Source organism: Cryptosporidium bovis, assembly GCF_009768925.1.
Source record: "Cryptosporidium bovis isolate 45015 chromosome Unknown contig_4, whole genome shotgun sequence".
Classification (NCBI taxonomy): domain Eukaryota; phylum Apicomplexa; class Conoidasida; order Eucoccidiorida; family Cryptosporidiidae; genus Cryptosporidium; species Cryptosporidium bovis.
In genome coordinates, this window is record NW_027125050.1 from 306,510 (window position 1) to 327,319 (window position 20,810).

Sequence of the window (20,810 nt, forward strand, 5' to 3'; positions counted from 1 at the left end):
TGAAAAAATAATTATTTAAGTAGTTTTCTTGTATCATGTACATCTAACAATCTTCATAAGATTACAGGAACCAGGGCAAGATTCTTTGACTCCGTGTACGGCCACGGCAAAGTCACCACTCTCAATTAATCCTTCTTCTTTTGCAAGTGAGAGGGCATTTGAAACAACGACATCATTGTGATGAATCGAATTCAACACATATGTTTTGACACCTCTTGATATTTTTAATCCTCTCGCAACCTCTGGTCTTGCAGTACACGCGATAATTGTTTGGCTAGGCCTGTACTTTGAAATCAATCTCGCAGTATTCCCTGTTTCAGTAATTGCAATAATAATCTTCGCGTTAACGTCGTGTGCAGATTCTACGGCTGAACATGCAATTGCTTCCGGAACTGCTACGGGCTTAGGTATAGAAGAATGTATTGCATGATAGAGGACTGTATAATCAATACATGTCTCAGCCTGCGCACAAACTCTTGACATTATGTTGACTGCATCTAGTGGGAATGCGCCATTGGCAGTCTCACCCGAAAGCATTACACAATCAGATCCATCGAGGACGGCATTGGCAACATCGGTCATCTCAGCCCTGGTCGGCCTGTTACTCTTAATCATACTTTCCAACATCTGTGTTGCAGTAACAACAGGTTTACCAGCAACATTGCATTTGGAAATCATGCACTTCTGTGCAACAAATATCTTTTCTGGAGGGATCTCCATACCCAAATCACCTCTAGCAACCATTATTCCATCTGATTCACTACATATACTGTCAAAATTTATCACACCTTCAAGGTTCTCAATCTTTGAAATTATTTTGATTGAACTTGGAACACCATTGGAATATTGAGTATTCTCAGCAATAATTTGTCTACACTTTTGAATGTCAGCACCACATTGTACGAATGATAATGCAATGAAATCAAGGTTGTGTTTGAGCGCAAAATCAACAATGTCATGTTTATCCTTTTCACCAATTATTGGTAAATGTACTTTACATCCAGGTAAGTTCATGTTTTTCCTTTCACCAATAGTCACTGTATTTAAAACCTTACATAATACATAGTCCTCACCAATCTCAAAAACATTCGTAGTCAAAGAACCGTCAGCAATCAATATTGTACTTCCAACCTGGACACTTGAAGGTAGCAATGAATAACTGCAAGCAATACACTCTGAATTACCTAGAAAGGTGTAGTCTGTAACGATTTTCAAAGTTTGTCCGGCTTTTAATTCTACAGGTTTCCCTCCCTCTAGGAAACCAGTTCTTATCTCTGGACCTTTTGTATCTAACATAATTCCAACTGTTGATTGTGGTCTTGCTCTTGCAGCCTCTCTAATGTTCAAGAGAGTCTTGTAATGGCTTTCATGATCACCATGAGAAAAGTTTAGCCTTGCAACACTCATGCCTTTGTCAATTAATCCAATAAGTGTATCAACATTATTACAACTCGGACCAATTGTGCAAATGATCTGGGTTTTTCTTTGTGTAACATCATTGTCTGCCAGTGGGGAACAAATCTTATCCATTCCCAGGCATGTGGCCTTTCCGAGGGTACAACTCATCACAGCGGATGTTGACGCCAATCTTTTTAATTTGTCATTAGACATCATTTTTAAATAAAAGTTGAGTTCAAATTCAACAAAGAAATAAAGAAGAAATTCGTACAAATTGATTTGTTTTCGGATATAAATCGAAATCTGGAGAATACTAGGCGGCTCCAATATTAACGTATATTAAATTATCCTGTTTTCTTTCCTAATTTGATCTAATAATGGCGGAAGGGAAGTTATTTTGCTAACCTTCCTGGAAGAGGAGGACAAATATTTAAATTAAATCATTCGAACGTAAGTACACATGTGCATTCATTTAGATAAATTGTTGGAGGAAAAGGCGTATATTTAGTGTAAATAAATTCATACCCTACAATTTTTTCTGTTCTCAATTTTTTACAGATTTTCTAATATCATCACTTAAAATATCGTCAATGTTTGTTAATAGATTTGATTGATGATTTGCTATACTCCTTTGAACATGAATTCTCTGCGTCTCCTGTGTTGAACACATAGAACTACTAACTAAAATAGGGTGGTAAAGATTTGCACTGGAAATACCGGTGTACCATATTAGAGAATGTTTATGTTTCTGTTTGGTGTCTGGAAACATTTGGGTGAAAGATAGAAGTTGATCTCCGAATAGATCTTGCACTTCGATTGAGAGAGGAATATCTTCTAAATTAATTACAATCTTATTTTTATGAAAACATATGGTATCACCATTTTCACATGTTTCTATTTTTATTAATACAATAGCTTTTAAATTTTCACATCTCAATAATAAATATCCCATGGATTTACTGTATTTAATTTCTAACGGGGTGTACTAATTGGAGTAATTTGTTATGATTTAAAATTGAACCAACTTACCTCGATATCAATCGAATCTATTTCTTCAGAACCAGAATAGTTCCAAATTTTAATTTTTTTATCCAATGAACATGAAATTAAATAGCTATTAGACTTAGCAAACAAAATAATTTCGCAAAGCGAAGTTATAGCGTCGTCGTGGCCACAAAGTATTGAAATTGTATGTTGTAGATTCATTGAATTTGATACCCATATCTTCCCACATTTATTACCTACAAATAAACAATTCAAAATACAGCTCTTTACTGAACAGGTAATACTGGATAAGTGACCCATTTTGGGGAATATTGTTTCATCTGAATCATTTCCCATCGAGTTGACATCACAAAATTCATCGATTTTTTGTTTTTTATCTTTTTTATAAATATAACCAACTTCAAAAAAAGTTATAGGTATTGAATATGCATCTCCAAACTTGTCAAATAATACTATTTCATTTGTTTCTGGTAACCTTATAGAGGTAACGGCTCTTTTTTGGTGTAAATATTTACCGACGACGATAAATCTAGAATCTTGTAATTTAACAAGATATACAAATTTATTTGTGCAACAAATAGTTAATAAATTGTCTTTAGATATATTTATTGATATTATTTCGCAGTCCTCATCATCAACCAAATTCTGGTCTGTTAATATTTTATCAAATACGGAAAATAAGTAAAGTTTTGACTTTATAAACCAAATAAGATAATCACTAAAGTAAAACAGCGAGCTGGAAACTATTCTATTTATCATTAAGTCTTTGTAGGAGGAAACACTTAATATCAAAAGATTATTGAGTTACTTTGTTTTATCGAGTTCTACGAACCGCCTTTTGAGTCTAAATTGACGAGAATCATACATGTGTAACAAAAAATTAATATATATATATATATATATATATGCATATATAATTCTTAATAAAATTAGCAACAACTTCTATTTACCCTATCTGAGTCTTCGTAATTATTTCCAGATATATTAATATTTTTATTTATTGATTTACCACATTTAATCCCATCCACCTGTTTTGTTATTAATATCTTTTTTAAGTCGTTGAAATGAATATTTACTTACCTCTGTTGATAGATCATATATCCCTTCAAGGATGTTTTTGTATATCATTTCCGATACTTTCATGAATGCATTTTCAACGTTATAAGATGTCTTCGCGGAGGCTTCCACAAACAATAGTCCGTTTTTACGAGCAAATTCTTTTCCTTCCTCTGTTGTTACCTCCCTTCTATCTAAATCACACTTATTTCCAACAAGGATTATTGTCATATTTGGCGTTGCATTCCTTTTTACATCAATTAGCCACTTTTCAAGGTGATTAAAAGTATCTCTTCTTGTAATATCATAAACAAGCAATGCACCTGCAGCTCCTCTGTAATAAGATCTAGTGATACTTCGAAATGATTCTTGACCAGCGCTAAATAGGAAGAAATAAAATATTAATATGTTGATTATACTGATTTTGATAAGTTTATTATTTAAAAACTTACGTATCCCATATCTGCAGCTTTATCTTCTTTGAATCTATTTCAATAATTCTCGCCCCGAATTCAACCCCTATTGTCAAATCATGGTCGACTCTAAAACGGCGATCTGTAAATTGGAGTAGCAAACAGGATTTACCAACGGCTAGGAATCATAAAATATATTCGTTAATTAGATATTTCAATTACTGACATTCACACGCACCTGTATCACCAATAATTATATATTTAAACAAGTAGTCATACGTGGAAATCATTTTCAAAATTATTTTTCTAAATATCTGATGAGTGTGGTTATTATAACCTCGGAAATCCGTGGAAATAGCGAGGGCATCTATTAAACTGGTGATATTTTGAGAAATTATCTAATTTAATGTACATATTTAATTCACAAAAAATAAAAAATTGTTTACATCATTCTTAATTCAAAAAAGAGTTGGTTTCTTGTTAAAATAATCGATAGAACATAAAACGGTAATCGATGTTTATAATTATGTAAATTGTTTGCTAGTTAAATAAATAGAAGCTTTTTTTAAAATAAAATACATGTGGAAATGCGGTTGAATATGCCCATTAATAAAGTATAATTTTTTTTATTCACAAATGACCTCTTGAAAATTGATTTATGTGCCAAAATTGATTTGAAATAAATAGTTTTGAAATGTACACACTTTCCGAGTGAGATTGTAAACAGAATAGGCCTTGCAAAATGCCAGAAAGTGAGCTTCCACATAATGAACTTGTTTGGTGGAGAATGACAAAAAAACAAAAATATTTACCAGGAAGGGTGGTTATTTTGGAATTTGAAGCAGAAACAATTGGAATTGAAGATGAAGACAAAAAATTGTTGAAAAAACTCTTGAAACCCGGATCGGTAATAGTAAATTCATTCGATGATATGAAATATGCCGTTTGTAGTTCTGGTAACGTAAGATTATATCCAACTATATCAGAAGTTGAGCAGAAGTCTCTTGAAAAAGATTGCATCAAATCTTCAAGGACAAATCACAGAGCAATATTGAGGATTAAAAAAATTCTAGAACTTAGAAAACTATATCAAGTTCAGTATAGAAAAAATGAATCAACGATGTCGGTTTTGGAAATAAATATGATAAAGTACTTTAAAGCTAAAGACAATTATAAAAATTTGAGTGAAAGTATAGACCTTTTCGAGAGAAATACTGCAATTGAGATCCTTGGTTCAATAATTGACAGGAATAGTTTAAAAACAATGATTGGCCAAAGTCCACAAGCATTCCTATCTTTGGAAAGATCATTAGGTAGCCAGAATAAGTATAAAACATGTATTGAATCGATTGAAAATACGAATGATGTATTAAAGACAATTGAATCAAAAAATTGGAGAAATGAATTGAATGAGATAACTGTTAACAGGAAGACAGTATATGAACTATTAAGTTGTGTTCCATTTGAGTTGTTGTCTAGTGAAAGGAGCGGAGTTGATTCTATTGAGTTAAATGATAAGACGATTTTCACTAGTGAGTGGGAGGAATCTGTGTGTAATTGGTTCGGTGAAAGGGGCTCGTATAATCAAAAGGTGGTGTTTATTATTGAATATACGAAATTATCAATTCTGTATTTGAGATTACTTTCAAGAACTATTGCTCTTAGAGTTGTAAATAAAGAAAGTGGGAGACGTGAAAAGGATAATAAATCCAATTATACGATTGTATTTTCACTTGGAGGTGTTTTCGGGGACCCATATGATTTGAAAATCAATTCTTCGTTTTTTAGTTTAAGAAATTTGGAAGTTCAGAATTGTAAAAAAAGACATTGGATTCAGTTTCTTTCTCCAAAAAACAAACCATCACCAGATGTTAAGAAGAGTATTAAAAGAAATCTCTATAAGTTGGAAGGAACCAATACACGTGGGTTTTCTTTTTGTTTCAAAACAACTTCGGAATTATACTGTAGAGACAAATCACTGCTATACAAGGTTGATTTGACGAGAATAAGCAGCCAGTTAGTCTTGTCTGAAGAATTAAACTCAGCTTACAGAAATTATTATGAAGAATTTAATATCAGGGAACTCGAAGCGCGTTCTAAGGCGTTTCACAAAATTAAGTCATCTTGCCCAATTATGATTAAATTACTAAGGGAATTTTTCTTCTCAGAAAAAAGTGATGTTGATCTTGCACACAGTATAGAACAAGTTAAAAAGATTAAAGATGATTTATTGATTGTTGAGTGATTGAGATGTTATGTTAACAATATTCAAAACTATTATAATAAATACAATTTTCACCTTTTTCAGGAATATTAAATATGGAATATGATTCTTCGGTTCAACTTGAAAAAATTAAAATCAAGGTTAAATTACAGTTAAATAATGTATTAGGTAAAGAAATTTTAAGATTTGATGAAAACCTTTAAGTTTTCCGAAAACACAAACATTTGTTTTGTTATTTTAATAAAGGCAATACATCAATTTAGATTTTAACATCTGCAAGGTCTTTTTACAGGTTTAACTATTGTTATGGGAAAAAAATTTATTTTGACATCAACATTATATTCTATTCTACTTTCCTAGAATCGTAAGGAGCCTTAATAAGACAAAAAAATCTGAAACACTCCAAACGAAAGGAATGTGTTACTTTTAAATAAGTTAAATAGTAAGTCTAAATACATTAAAACAATAATTTTAATATTGTGTTTCTCCAAAGCAAAAAAGAAGAAATAATTTAAAAGATGTTATCATAAGTTTTATGACTGAATTTTCAATTCATACAATATAGAATTAGTTAATACTGTACAAATTACGCATTCAGGTTCTGACTGAGCAGGGAGTTTAACCCCACAATTGTAGCAGTTATTTGTAGTTTTTGAAGTGACTTCAATATTGTGCATATATGTATCATTTAATTTAAGAAATATATTTGAGACATTTGGAACCTTTTCATTTTGGGCAAATATAAATTTATCTGTTTCGTGTTCAACTCGTGATTTTCGAATTGAAATCTCTGCGCCTATAGTACAATTCATGTAATATGAAGTTTTGTGCCTCCAGTACAACATTATTTCCCTCGTCGAAATATTCTTTAATGGGCGAATCAAAAATAATGATGATTTTTCACTCTCCCATCGATGATCTAGATATTCAAACAAACACTTTGCATGGATTCCAGAAGAAAGTGTCATATATTGAAGGGATTCGGAAACTATCGAATCTGATGTTGATGCCATAATTAGACATTTGAATTTTGATGAGTCCCCATCTAAATAGTTTTTTATATCTTTGATAACGATTAGTTGTATGAGTAATTTAATATAATCTGTACCAATTGACAGGTGCTTTTTGATTATTTCAACTATTTTAAGTCTTAATTCTTCACAAGTTTTGTTATTTTGATCTTTGAAGCTGGAACAAAATGGAATAATATGTAGTTTAATTGAATCTATATACCCTTTTGAGCAATCTACAAAGTTTTTGCTAATAAAAAGTTTTATCTGATTATAATAGTCTGTTGGATCTTTTTCAACTAAGCATGAAGTGTCTACATTAATAAAACCTTTGATTTGGTAATACGGTCTTTTCCCACTATTTGGTATTATTGATAGTAATTTTAAAAGTGCCTGTGATGAGAAACCGAATCCAAGGGAAACATAAAGATTAGATTTAGGAGGTTTTACTTTGATATAGTCTTTATTTAACCTTTTCAACCTTTCAATCGCACCTATTCTAATTTCCCTCCTGATATTTTGCTCTATCAACGCAGAAAAACAGTCATAACACAACAATCCCCTCGTATTGACATTTGCATTATTGTTCTTGCATTTATGGCAAATTTTGGTATTCATTTAAACAATTTTTAAAGCTTAAATTTAAGTTGCAGGAGTGACCAAAAGAACATAGAAAATATTCGCGGGCCGGAGATCATTTAAAATTTCATGGATAGCAATTAATTATTTAGAAATAAACGATATCGATACTAAAAGTGATAATTTTTATTTTAGTTCATTTAGATTAGATAAAAGATGTGAGATTATAATTTAAAATTGTTAGCAGTCTAAATAAGTTAGAATAAACAACCCATCCAATTCAAAATATGCGAAAAATTCTTCCGGAGAAACATCTTTAATTATGAGAAATTTTGCGAAATTGTTCGCTTTAAAAATATTGACAAAAACAAAATATTATTAAAATCTATTTGAAAAATTTAAAGCTTTTTATATTTCATCGTATTTTCGCCTGTTTCAGAAATTTCTACTTTTCCAGTAATCCAAAGGTAGTATAGACTAGATGAATAGAATGCAATGGGGAAAAAGCAGATCAATGAGGATGCCAAATGATAGACAAATAAAAATTTTGTATTGCCAAGTACAATTTTCTGCACAATGAATTCGATTATAAATATTGAAATAAGAGATAACATAAGGAATGAATGATGATAGTTATACTTTTTTGAATTCGATTTTAAAAAAATGAACTGGGCATAATAATAAACCAACACGATAATGTATTTAATTATGTTTTCCGGGTACTCCTCATGTAAAACCATCATTGAAATGTTCGCCCAATTATTTAGGAGCAGGTAATAGTTGTTAAATTTTTCGTCTTTAGAAAATATGTAGGTATAAACGCCCAATGGGACTGTCGCATATATTATTTGTTTCTCATGAATGTGGTATCCAAACAAAAACGATATTAATAGTGACAAAGAAGAAGAAGCTAATATAGAAACGTGTCTGTCTCCTCTAGTGAGATTTCTGAAAAGTCTTATTAGTATAGGGATATTCATTGCCAAACAAATAACAATACAAAAGTAAGGGCTGATTGGAGGCAAACACCTCATTGACTTTATATAATGTCCATTTGGATCGGTAATGCTAGTAGAGCAAATCTTTGGAATAAATCTCGGTAGGATTTTGTCTAATGTGGCATATATAGAATATATATTTGACGCAGGAATGAAGTGAATAAATCCTCTTGAAACAGGAAATAATCTTCTGAAAAAATGAAATATTTGGTTTGTCTTGAGTAATGGAAATATTGCAATTGTTGAGACTGTGACCACGATAATGAGTATAACCATGGAACTGTAAATAAAGTTTTTGATGCTTCCTTTGGAATCGTAATAACATGTATGAATTAAGTAAACGAACCATATAGGGGCAATCACAAGAAAGTAGTGTTTTGTGAACACCAAAAATGTAAAAATTACTGCAGATATTCTTGGATGCTCATTTGAATATAAAATAGCAAATAATAGAATTCCAATTAGGAAACAATTGTATTGAAAATGAATATTATCTACGAGTATCAATGAAGCATTAAATACTGTAAACAATAAAGAATTATACTGCGAATTAGGGTCATAATTTTTTTGGGAATGATTTATTATTTGTATCGGAGGTATTAGAAATAGCAACTCCATAACAAGGACAGAAATTCTTTGAAAGATCAATGTATTTGTGGAGTAGTATGGTTCTGAAGATAACTAATAAAATGAAATTGAATCTATGAAACAAAACTCCGTATACTTACTGTTAGTATCTTCTCATCAAAGAGTGACGCTAGCCTAGCTAAAATCCATTCAAAGTAAGCGAAGAATATTGGATAATCCAATGTCCATATGGACGTATTCTGAAAAATTAGATAGTTTTTTATTAGTTTCTTAAGGAATCAACTTACTTCTATATACCATTCACCTATTGGTTTGTTATACACTATTGCCATCCAATTCCTGTGAACCTCAAAGTCGGAACTGTGGCTAAAAACAATCTTGAGGTTAAAGAATAAAAAAAGGGATTTTGTAAACTCACTTTGATGGAAATAACATAACTTTAAAGAGAATTAATAAAATAATTGTGGTGTAAATATTCGATTTCATTTTTCTTTAGAAATAATTATTTTGCGGCTTTTGGGAGATTAAAAAAAAATCAATAAGCCTCTATAGAAGTGTTATTTACGTTATTCTTAAATTAGTGAGTAATACATATAATAAATTATATACACAGATTTTGTGATTTTCTATTGTGACAAAGTTTTAGTCTAAGTATATACTAAATACTGAAGATTGTAGAATTTTCTTTTAATTTGAAGCTGGAAAGAGCCACACAATGAGATTATTAATATATTTAATTTGTAGCAAATAATAATTTTCGCTTAAGTGTATAGTTATTCCAACTAAAAAAACTAAAGTTGTTCGCTTATAATTTCATGAAATTGTTTATTTTCTTACAATTAGTAATTGTTACTTGGACCGATTTCTTTTATGGGAAATCTACATTTTACATCTCTTAAAAGTGAAGAGAAGCAAAATGATTTGCTTCTCGAATTTAACTGGCTAAAAGAATCTGGAGAATTTATAAACAATAATAGGGTATTATATAATTACAAAGTAATTAATTCTAATGGTGATAGCAAAATATATCGTTTTTTTCCGGGAATAAGAAATTACGTAAATGATATAGAAGATATTGTACCAAACTTGGAAACGTGCACTGATAATACTGACAAGTCTTGCTTTATTGATAAAACTTTTGTAGAAAATGAACTCAAATATTTTCCAAGTTTAAATGGTTTAATAACAGCTAACATTGTAAATGATAATTCAATATCAATTTCAATCAAAAATATCATTAACACACTTGATTTGGAAAACAAGTTGTCGGCCAATTATTTTTGCCCAAATATTCTTTTTTATAGTTGTGCAAATATTTCAGATAATTTTATTTTTGTTGAGAGAGAAATGTGGGAATCAACCATTAGAACTGAGCTAGACGAGAATTTGTGTGGAAATAATCAAATAGATATTGTTATTAAAAGATGGTTTGAATTTCAATCAATAATAGCAATACTACAATTACAAAGTATGGGAGTTTTTCACGGAGATATTAAGACGGACAATATTCTTACAAATCATTTATTGATTATAAAGCTAACCGATATCTCACCTTGGAAACCAATTTTTATTGACAGAACAGACTTAAGGTTTTGGACAAACTTTTTTGAAAGATATAACAATAATATAAATATTACAGCTTGCAATATGCCACCAGAAAGGTTTAAGACCAAGGATGATGTGTATTTCTTTTTAAAGAGTATCGAACCATCTGAATTTCAAAATTGTTTGAAAAGTATGGATATTTTCTCTTTGGGGTGCATACTCAAGGAAATAAATGATGGTTATTGCCCATTTACAATAAATGAAATTTTGAAGATGAGTGAGGAGAGAAGTACTACTGAAAATTGGAGGGATATACTTACATGCAGCGATTGGAGAGAAAGACCGAATATTTTGGATTTGTTTTTGCTTCTATCGAATGTTGAGAGGCACAGTTTTGGAAACATTTACTTATATTCTCTTTTATGTGGCCTTTCTCATGAAGCAAAGTTTGATAAATCATTTTTCACTTTCTTCTATCCCCTTTCAATAATACTTCAAAGCGATATGTTTAATGATATTCGTATTCAATTGATTATACTTAATATGGCATTCCCAACTCTGTTAGAATTGTTTGTTATAGAGAACATAGAGCTTGACACATGTGATGTTTTTAATTGGAGTTGTCACAATTATATTAGCTTATATTCAAGTATACTTTCAACAGTTAAAATAAAATATCGTGATGGCTGGAACGATGAAAAATTAAAGAAGATCTTTCAATCAGTCTTTGACTTTGATTTAAAAAGGGATTTAATTTTTTATATCATTATCTCAAATTTGGATAAGGATAATTCATTCGATAAGTATTCCTTTGATAACCATGACATTGAGGAGTCACACCTAAATATAAAGGGCTTATTTTCATTTTTTCAGCTTTTGTTAAATCACTGGGAAGCTGACAACAGTGATAGAACTAATGAAAAAAATACTCATGAGATGAATATTCTATTCACAAAAATCATATTTGAAAATTCATATTATTTTGATGACAAATTTGATGTTGAATTGAATAAAAGATGCTTCTTTGAATTTATTTTTAGAAGTTATTCACACAATAATATGTCACAACCCTTAATTTTATTCGCTTCAATAATGTTAAATTGCATAGAAAAAATGAACGATTGTCATAATGGTGACAATGAATTTATTGATAACGAAATTTTAAACAGTATAAACTTGATGTCAATTAACACACTAAGACTATTGCTTGATTTATTGCCATACGAACATAAGGATTTATTGCTAAGTTACAAAATCTTTCCTTTTTTTTTCCAATTTTTGGGTCTAGATATATTTACAGATGAAAACTATGATTACCAACTAAAACGCCTAAATGAAAAATCCGTTGCTACGGAATCAAATGATATGATTGTCGTGGTTGAAATATTTAATTTAATCAAGGATTATTTTAACCTTGGTGATGAATTTATCAAAAATAGTGATTCATATAATTCCGTTATTCAGTCTTTTGTGTTGAACAATATAGAAAATTGGATTAGATATTATATTTCATCATGTCATTATGAAGTGGTTGTTATTCTATTAAGGATATTTCGAAAAATGATATGTTTGGTTATAAAATCAAAAAATAATGAATATAAGTTGTGTGATTGGGTTCTTGAAATTTTGATATCAAACGATTCAACAGCCAAATTAATTCTTTTGGAAGAGGATAACAATGGTAGTTCGCTGTTATTCGAAATTATATTGTTTCATACTGCAGGGAAGAAAGACATTTTAATTTCTGAAATACTCCCTCATTTACTCAATCAATTAAATGACAGCGATCATAATGTTAGATCAGGATATTGTAGGTTAGTAACATCATTATTATTGGAAAAGTTGGACACTTTAATTTTGCCTTATGGTGAATTTTGTCTTGAAAAATCCTTAAGCGATCAGGATTTGAAAGTTAAATACACTGCAATTCAATGCATCAATACCATAATAGAAAAATTATATAAGTGCATATCTTCAAACATCTATAATCATTCTTATGAAGTGATCATTGTGGACCTTGTTGAACTTGTTACAAACAATATCAATGATATTAATCAAATAAAAATATATCATCCATTAGCTAATGAGTTTGGTCGTTTAATATATAATTTGATTGATATATCGATTATAATGAAAAATTGGTTAATTGTATATTCATTATTAAATACATACTTTAGGGCAGATAAAATAACCACAAAGAACTTGTTAAAATTAAAAAAACTAAATTTTAACATTAACTTAAATAAGTTTGATGTAATTGTATATTTTTTTTCTAGGTTTGCAAAAATTCAAAAACAAATGTCAACAGAGAAATGTGATAATTATAATAACTTATCTTATGGTACAAATATCCTCCCTCTTGTCAAGTATAGTATGTTATCATCTTACTTAAACGCAAATCAACAATTGTTATGCTTTCCAGCTAAATTAAATGTTTTTAATTACAAAATATCACGCCATTTATCATTAATACAGCTAGAATCAAAATTTAGATTGAGGAAACAGATAATAAACGAAAAATACTTGCTTCCCAAAAAACAAATTTCGAGATCTACGTTCTTCCCTCTTAACTTAATCACGGAAGCAGATATAAGAAAACCTATTATTAAAGGTAATTATCTGGGATCTATATATTGCCACCAGAACTCTATTAACAGAGAGGGCTGTCATATCTATCAAGATATACTATACTACAATGGAGATGTCTATTCGTGGTCTTTAAATGATTCTATAAACTCCGAAATTTACCTACATAAATTAAATGCTGAGGTAAATAATCGATATCATTGTTGGAATTTAATAACAAATAGTGATGACAATCATATATTTAAGTTTAAAGACAACAGTTCAATCACTTCAATGTGCAGTTTACATAATGATTTAACTATTATTACGGGCAATAACAATGGAATTCTGACGAAAATAAAATTGAATTCTTGTGGATATAATAGTATTGTGTGCAAAGAGCACCACTACAATCATGAAAAAAAATTATTCAATTTTGAAAATTCAATAAGAGAACCCTCTGTTGCTTTAATAGGTAAACTGACCTTTAATTCTAAGCAAATGATAATATCTATTTATAGTAATGGTGATATTTATATTTTTGATCCCAACTACATATCTGTTGATTTTTTTTTCTCTGTTCCTCCCTTTCTTGGGACGGTAATAGATTATTGTATTGATAGCAATTTAACTAATACAAATTGGTTATGTTTATTAACTGACCTAAACGTTATTGTTACATTCAATTTGGCCTATTTGAAAGAGGCAAGGACTTGGGAAATACAAAGTAAATCAGATATCACAAAGATTAGAACACTAAATCAAAATAATGAGTCAACAAAAATCGTTTTATACCTGCAGGAGAATTTTTATTTTGCTATATTTGATTGGAACAATGGGAAAATAGAACACGATTCTTGTATGTTTAGTGTAAAAGAGATTAAAAGCAATTTATTTGTTTATAGCCCACGACTATATAAAACGGGTTTGTTACACCAACTCATTTCGCGTTCAAATAACGATGGATGTTATTGTACACTGTGCGAATGTCAAAGAATACGTACTTTTAGAAATTGTATATTGCAATATTCCTATATAACCACCAGGTTTAGGAGGTACTCTGACAGCTATCACCTAATGGGTCCTATAACAAGTTCAATCGTGGAGAATTGCCAAACAAGGGACTTTAGCTCTCACAATTTATATATTTTTAATGACAGTATGGGGAATATTCATCAGAAGAATCTCGTAATTGAGAGAGATGGCTGTAATTTCAGTGATCCTCCCATTTGTATATTAGAAAACAGAGATAAAAAGAACAATATCGAAAAGCACAGCTATAGTAAAATTCATAAAGATGTTCTAACCTCGATAAATATGTACTCCTTTAATGATGACAATTTCGGAATATTCACATCCTCAAGGGATGGTATCATTTCCTACTGGAACTAAATATTCCCCCACTGAATGGGGTCCCCTTATGGCGCTGAATATATTTGTAAGCATTTTTAGAGAGGGGTATGGCACTGAACTACTGCCCATTGGTTTAACGTTACTATATGGTTTTCGATAATTTAACACAAACAATTTCATTGGGTTACAACCATCACTATCCATTGTAGATATGCTGCTGTCGGTTGCCATATTTTATTTGTAAACCCAACTTCAGATATGTCACACGAAAATAGATGTGAATGTAACTTGCAAAAACTCAGAAATTCGATAAAATCTATGAATGATCACGAAATTGAAAAAAGATTAGCCGGAATCAATTTATATTTTGAATCAATACAGTCTGAGTATCAATTGCTGTCGTTGAAAGATATAAAACAACTTCAGACTATTTTTGAGTGCGAAAATAATAATAATGTTCTTATAGAACTATCAAGATTATGCATGAAGATTGCCCTGGTTTCCCTCCTCAAAGAAAATAGTTTTGAAATAAGCATTATTTTGGATAAAGATGACGTTAATCTGGAATATATAAGGACCATAATTCGGGAAAAAAAAGAGATGGATGTTGAGGGTTTTAGTGATAACAAACTCCAATCTTATAATTTAATAGATACCAAGCCACTTTTTGAATGCATCAGAGGTACGGTGGACGTTATTATTATATTGATCCCAATACTACAAGATATTGCTGAGGTTGATGATGTTGTTGTAAGATCGGAAACTCTAAAATCACTAAAATTATTGATGAACATTATTACGTTTATGATTGAGGACTATATTGAAGAGGTCGGTGATATTGAAAATGAAAGAGATTCTAACTTAGTGTCAATATTTAATTATTCTATTGATATTTTTGAAAAATTATCTGTTTCGGATATCATAAGTCATAAGATACTTTCGTGTCACATCATCCCGCTAATTCTCAGGCAGAAAAGGTTATATGATCGTTTCAATGATGAAAGAAACATTTTAATCACAAACTATACTGACTTTTGCACTCATCCAGCACCAATTTTGAGAAAGCATGCAAGCAATGTTCTCAATTACATTATGGATGAAATCGAATTTAACGAGGAAATCATCAATATTCTCTTTTTACCTATAATAAAAAACTTCTGTTTTGACGAGCAGGATTGCATTAGATTATCTTCGATAAGTAACATTGAGTCTTTTTTTTTTCAGATAGTTGAGATGTTTAAGGGGAATAATATTAAATCAATATTCTCTTACTATGATTTATTGCAGCCATTACTACTTAAGTTATGCAATGACGAAAGCTGGAGAGTAAGATCAGGTATTACAATGTGTTTGGTCAATATATTTGTTCATTTAATTCATTTTGAAACAATGGCAAAGGACAAATGTGATGAGTTCCAGTTTGACTGCAATGAAATGGAAAATAATGAGATAATTTCGAATAATGATAAAACTTCAAGGCATGAGCTTCTTGATGGAAATTTGAGTTCGTATGTGAAGATAAACGAATCTCAGGTAACTAATTCACCTAATAGTGTGTTTCAAAACATAAAACGAGACGTAGATCAATCCTTCTATGAAAAGACGTTGATATCTTTACTTGATAAATTATTAACAGATCAAGAAGGTGAAACAAGAAATAACTCAATTTCAATAATCCTACAGGTTATTGAAAGCAACTACGATAATTCAAATGCAATTTATAGGAATGTACACGATATCCTTTTTTACAAAGTTATTATTCCAAGAATAGACAACAAGAGCTTGTTAATCGATACGAATACACACTTAAAGATAAATTTAACGAGGATAATTACGATAATGATGCGAATTTACAAACTAATTAACATCGACAAAAATGATTACTTTATTAACGATAAAGTGTCCACTTTCAAATTATTGCTTGAAACTTTAATACATGACAGAGATACACAGGTAAGACAGAATGTTTTACTTGCACTTTATGTAGGTATGGTAGAATGGAGAGATCAGGGTTTCATCATAAATACCATTATGCCGTATTTAACTTCTACTATGCAAGATAGTTCATGGAGAATAAGATATTGTTCTGTAATTCTACTTCTTACGTCCTTTTATGCAATTCTGGAATGCAACTTCGAGAAGGATAAGATTTGGTCCGGCAGTATCTCAGAAACACGCACAAAAGAGTCGATGGAAAACTTCCTGAAACCAGATGGAGTTCCAAACATACTTTTGGACCTAATTTTTGGAGCACTTTTAGACAAAGCAAGTATTATTAGACAAATGGTTTGTATATTTGCACTACCGTTAGTATCTTTATGGCTTGGCCACAACTGGACAAAGAATTTTTGGGAAAGGTTGATATTTCCCTTGGTTACAGACGAAAGTTCATACTTGTCGCGTTCTGTAGGATTACTATCTGTGAATTCCATGATTTCTGGCATCGGAATAAGGTCTTTCGATGATTTCAAGCAAAACACACAATTAATTTCGCAATTTATTTTCAACTTGCTACCCAATACTGAACAAAAAAATGTTGGAAATCCTAGTTGCTACTATAATAGTTCAAACACACTAACGGAACATAGCGTAATTGAGAAACTGCTCACAAAAGAGATGGGTACAGAAACTGGTGTTGAATTTCTATCAAGATATATCCCACTAATAAAGATTTCAAACTTGGTATTATCCTGTGAGCCATTTATAGACATGAAAATCGTGAAAAAGGAACACTCTCCGGATGTCACTAAGTTCCACTATGAAATGATCTCAGCTATTTTTCATTACTCCGTCAACGACCCTGTCGCGAATGTGCGCATTAAAGCATTCCAAGCCGTTTACTCATATATATGTGTGAATGGATTGGATAGTTGTGATAAATCAATTGTTGATCAGGTGGTATACTCACAAGAAAACGACCCTGATTCGGAAATTAGAAACTACTGCATGGGTATTTTGAAAAGACATGGAGTACTGGGACGAGACATTTAATGATTATGAAAGATTTATTTTTTTTATTAATCCCCCGCAGACTTTTTCGCCTTTAGTGCCTCTTTTGCTCGCTTTCTTGCGGCTCTCTCTGCTGCGATCTTCTCTCTATTTTGATGATAAGCATTTTTCCTTTCTGTATCCTTGATGGATTCGTTCGCACCCGACTTAGACAGCATTTTTATAAGTATGTCGGGCGAGTCACCCAGTTGAACTGTGAGATTATAAACTAATTTGTATTCCTCTCCTAATTTGTATGAGTCAACCACGTCTCTTGTGAAATAACCCAGCCTTTCGAATTGGTATCTGTTTATGACTAGTTCTCCCATATCATTTTGGAAGTCATCACAAAGAATACTTTTTTCTGCAATTCCGGTAAAAGTTGCCAAACTTCTCTTATTAATAAACTTCCTCCAGTCTTCATTTCCTTGATTTTCTGGTTCTGATACAGTAAACAAACGACCATACAATCTGAATTCGACTTTGACAATATTATCTCTCGAAAGCCAGTGAATCGCAGTTAGTTTTTTGTTTTTGGAATCAATAGAGTCAACATTCTTATTTATTTCGCAATGTATTTCTTTAATTTCATTTTCACCTAAAACCACGTCCCTACATGTAATAATGTGAGAATATTTCAGTCTTACAGATCCTCCAACATAGAGTCTTTTATAGTCTGAAGGTGGGTTCTGATTAAAATTGTTCTTGTTCTCATCGAACCAGAAATCACTCCTTTCAATCCATATTTCTCTTGACAAAGTAATTATCCTATATCCCATGTCAACATTTTCATCTGGGTGGTTCCTAACAGCGATCTCAACTATATCGGTTTGAAAATGTTCATCCCAATTTGTAATTACAACTTTTAATGGTTGTATACATGCAAACCTCCTTTGGCAGCTACCATGTAATTCATCTTTAACACAATCTTCCAGTAATTGAATATGTATCATCTGATCTCTCTTAGACGCTCCTATTTTATCACAAAAGTTCCATAGAGATTGAGGTGGATATCCTTTTCTTCTAACTGCAGATAGAGTCGGCATCCTTGGGTCATCCCAACCATTTACATAATTTTCATTCACTAATATTAGCAACTTTCTCTTGCTGAGCACAGTGTAAGTAATATTAAGTCTCGCAAACTCTATCTGCCTGGTTCTTTTTATTCCTAATTCAATCTGTAACCAATCGTATAACGGTCTATGCAACTCAAATTCTAACGTGCAAATGCTATGAGTTATTTCCTCTATAGAGTCACTTTGACCATGCGCAAAGTCGTACATAGGATATATCAACCACTTGTCACCTACATGTGGATGAGGTTGTTTAAGTATCCTATACAATATAGGATCACGTAAATTAGGATTACCGTGATTCATGTCAATCTTTGCTCTTAACACGCAATCACCCTCCTCGAATTCACCTGCTCTCATTCTTTCAAATAGTTCTATATTTTCCTCAACTGTGCGGTTTCTATATATTGACTCAACTGCAGGGCTGTTCGCATCACCCCTGTTTTTCCTAATCTCCTCAATTGTTTGATGATCAACATAAGCCTTTCCCTCCAATATTAATTTCCTCGCCCACTCGTATAATTGATCGAAATAATCGGATGCATAAAATTTGTTTTCACCCCAGTCAGCTCCAAGCCATTTAACATCCTTTTCAATTGCATCAATATATCGACGCTCCTCTGAATAAGGATTAGTATCATCATATCTTAAGTGGAACTTCCCATTGTATAGTTTTGCTATGCCGTAGTTCAAGCAAATAGACTTCGCGTGGCCTAGGTGAAGGAATCCGTTTGGTTCTGGTGGAAACCTTGTGATAATTAAATCATGTCTTCCTTCCTTTAGATCGTCCTCCACTATTTGTTTAATAAAATTGTTTGTGTTTGAAACAACACTAACTTTCTCATTCGCTATTTCTAGTTCAAGGGATGCCATTACTCAAAACAAAACCAATTTTGTTTTTACTTTGTAGACGAAAAGCTCGTAACATTGGCGGGAGAAGCCGCAAAATTTACAGGAATGAATAGTTGGGGACATGTAAAAAAATTCGAACCAACAGAGAAAAAGCGATATCACATTTAAAGTTCACACTAATACTACGAACTTTGAATAAAATTTATTAATTATCTACTGTTGCCGAAATAAACTCAATAAAAACCATGGAAATCTCTATTCCCCGGCGGTAAATAAATGTCATTATCAGGTGTGGCTTTCATCCCAGGTATAGAAGATGTAGGGATGAATTTAGGTTTTACCTTTCCACCAATACCCTTAAAAATTGCACTGTTTGGTCCAACCAAACTCCCTCTTATACCTTTGTCATCAAACAATGGGTCTGGAAAGTATGCCCCCCCACCGATGTTAACACCTTCTAAAAAAGGGGAGGGCTCAGTATTTTTACTGAAAATAGGGCCACTCCTTCTTATGCCATCCTCCTCTAATTCATTGTAATAATTGCCGTTGCTTCTCACTCTACATTTGAGTATTTGGTTTCCCATCCAATTACTTATCTCCAAAAAAAAAAACCTCTTAAGTGACACATTGTCAACGAACTGATCAATTTTTTTTATAGGAAAGCTAATCTTTGATAAATGATTAACCTCATCATAATTGCTAATAGTTATTATTAATGAATCTTCTAATGATTCAAACAAAGCTTTAACAGAAGCATTAGCGAAGTAGTCGACTCCATCGTCTTCCGGGGGTAAATCGCACTTTGTATAAAAGAGTGAAAATTGATTTGTTCTAGTTTTCCAATTTGTAGGCATCAAATCAAGTGAAAAATTATCCTCTAAATTCCTTATTGGCAGTCTAAGTCTGGGTATAGATGCACTGTTTAATTTATCTCCCTTATTATCACTTGAGGAATATTCACAAGTATTTGCTAGAGGAATGAAACCTTTATCTAGAAATAGAGAATGGGTAATTACTATAATGTAATCCATCGGAGAACTAGGCTTGGCTAGTTTAAATATAATGGGCATCCAAAAACTTGAGTCATCAACTTCGCTAGTATTCATTTTTTACTTTTTAATATAAATGTTTTTTTCACCCCACGGAGTAGAATCTTGCATTTA

At 31.3% G+C, this 20,810-nt stretch overlaps 11 protein-coding genes across 11 annotated transcripts; 3 read left to right on the top strand and 8 right to left on the bottom strand.

Moving 5' to 3' along the window:
• Nucleotides 1–33: 33 nt before the first annotated feature.
• Nucleotides 34–1,614, bottom strand: FG379_002635 (pyruvate kinase; the record flags this gene model as incomplete). Its single annotated transcript, XM_067328325.1, has 1 exon — nucleotides 34–1,614. The coding sequence occupies one exon, from the start codon at nucleotides 1,612–1,614 to the stop codon at nucleotides 34–36; it is 1,581 nt and encodes a 526-aa protein (XP_067181823.1).
• A 328-nt stretch (nucleotides 1,615–1,942) lies between these two features.
• Nucleotides 1,943–2,350, bottom strand: FG379_002637 (uncharacterized protein; the record flags this gene model as incomplete). Its single annotated transcript, XM_067328327.1, has 1 exon — nucleotides 1,943–2,350. The coding sequence occupies one exon, from the start codon at nucleotides 2,348–2,350 to the stop codon at nucleotides 1,943–1,945; it is 408 nt and encodes a 135-aa protein (XP_067181825.1).
• A 50-nt stretch (nucleotides 2,351–2,400) lies between these two features.
• Nucleotides 2,401–3,162, bottom strand: FG379_002638 (uncharacterized protein; the record flags this gene model as incomplete). The annotated part of the gene is made up of 1 exon (XM_067328328.1): nucleotides 2,401–3,162. One exon carries the CDS (start codon nucleotides 3,160–3,162, stop codon nucleotides 2,401–2,403), a length of 762 nt encoding a protein of 253 aa, XP_067181826.1.
• Nucleotides 3,163–3,332: 170 nt separating this feature from the next.
• FG379_002639 (Rab2 GTPase) lies at nucleotides 3,333–4,162 on the bottom strand (the record flags this gene model as incomplete). Its single annotated transcript, XM_067328329.1, has 4 exons — nucleotides 3,333–3,431; nucleotides 3,484–3,838; nucleotides 3,912–4,050; nucleotides 4,111–4,162. 4 exons carry the CDS (start codon nucleotides 4,160–4,162, stop codon nucleotides 3,333–3,335), a joined length of 645 nt encoding a protein of 214 aa, XP_067181827.1.
• Nucleotides 4,163–4,614: 452 nt separating this feature from the next.
• Nucleotides 4,615–6,117, top strand: FG379_002640 (uncharacterized protein; the record flags this gene model as incomplete). Its single annotated transcript, XM_067328330.1, has 1 exon — nucleotides 4,615–6,117. One exon carries the CDS (start codon nucleotides 4,615–4,617, stop codon nucleotides 6,115–6,117), a length of 1,503 nt encoding a protein of 500 aa, XP_067181828.1.
• A 512-nt stretch (nucleotides 6,118–6,629) lies between these two features.
• On the bottom strand, nucleotides 6,630–7,724 carry FG379_002641 (uncharacterized protein; the record flags this gene model as incomplete). Its single annotated transcript, XM_067328331.1, has 1 exon — nucleotides 6,630–7,724. One exon carries the CDS (start codon nucleotides 7,722–7,724, stop codon nucleotides 6,630–6,632), a length of 1,095 nt encoding a protein of 364 aa, XP_067181829.1.
• A 359-nt stretch (nucleotides 7,725–8,083) lies between these two features.
• FG379_002642 (uncharacterized protein) lies at nucleotides 8,084–9,706 on the bottom strand (the record flags this gene model as incomplete). Its single annotated transcript, XM_067328332.1, has 4 exons — nucleotides 8,084–9,364; nucleotides 9,412–9,510; nucleotides 9,559–9,637; nucleotides 9,690–9,706. The coding sequence occupies 4 exons, from the start codon at nucleotides 9,704–9,706 to the stop codon at nucleotides 8,084–8,086; spliced, it is 1,476 nt and encodes a 491-aa protein (XP_067181830.1).
• Nucleotides 9,707–10,141: 435 nt separating this feature from the next.
• On the top strand, nucleotides 10,142–14,773 carry FG379_002643 (kinase with WD40 repeat at C-terminus; the record flags this gene model as incomplete). The annotated part of the gene is made up of 1 exon (XM_067328333.1): nucleotides 10,142–14,773. One exon carries the CDS (start codon nucleotides 10,142–10,144, stop codon nucleotides 14,771–14,773), a length of 4,632 nt encoding a protein of 1,543 aa, XP_067181831.1.
• A 219-nt stretch (nucleotides 14,774–14,992) lies between these two features.
• On the top strand, nucleotides 14,993–17,725 carry FG379_002644 (phosphatase regulator like heat repeat protein; the record flags this gene model as incomplete). Its single annotated transcript, XM_067328334.1, has 1 exon — nucleotides 14,993–17,725. One exon carries the CDS (start codon nucleotides 14,993–14,995, stop codon nucleotides 17,723–17,725), a length of 2,733 nt encoding a protein of 910 aa, XP_067181832.1.
• Nucleotides 17,726–17,751: 26 nt separating this feature from the next.
• Nucleotides 17,752–19,668, bottom strand: FG379_002645 (glutaminyl-tRNA synthetase; the record flags this gene model as incomplete). The annotated part of the gene is made up of 1 exon (XM_067328335.1): nucleotides 17,752–19,668. One exon carries the CDS (start codon nucleotides 19,666–19,668, stop codon nucleotides 17,752–17,754), a length of 1,917 nt encoding a protein of 638 aa, XP_067181833.1.
• A 212-nt stretch (nucleotides 19,669–19,880) lies between these two features.
• Nucleotides 19,881–20,753, bottom strand: FG379_002646 (uncharacterized protein; the record flags this gene model as incomplete). Its single annotated transcript, XM_067328336.1, has 1 exon — nucleotides 19,881–20,753. One exon carries the CDS (start codon nucleotides 20,751–20,753, stop codon nucleotides 19,881–19,883), a length of 873 nt encoding a protein of 290 aa, XP_067181834.1.
• Between the last annotated feature and the right edge of the window lie 57 nt (nucleotides 20,754–20,810).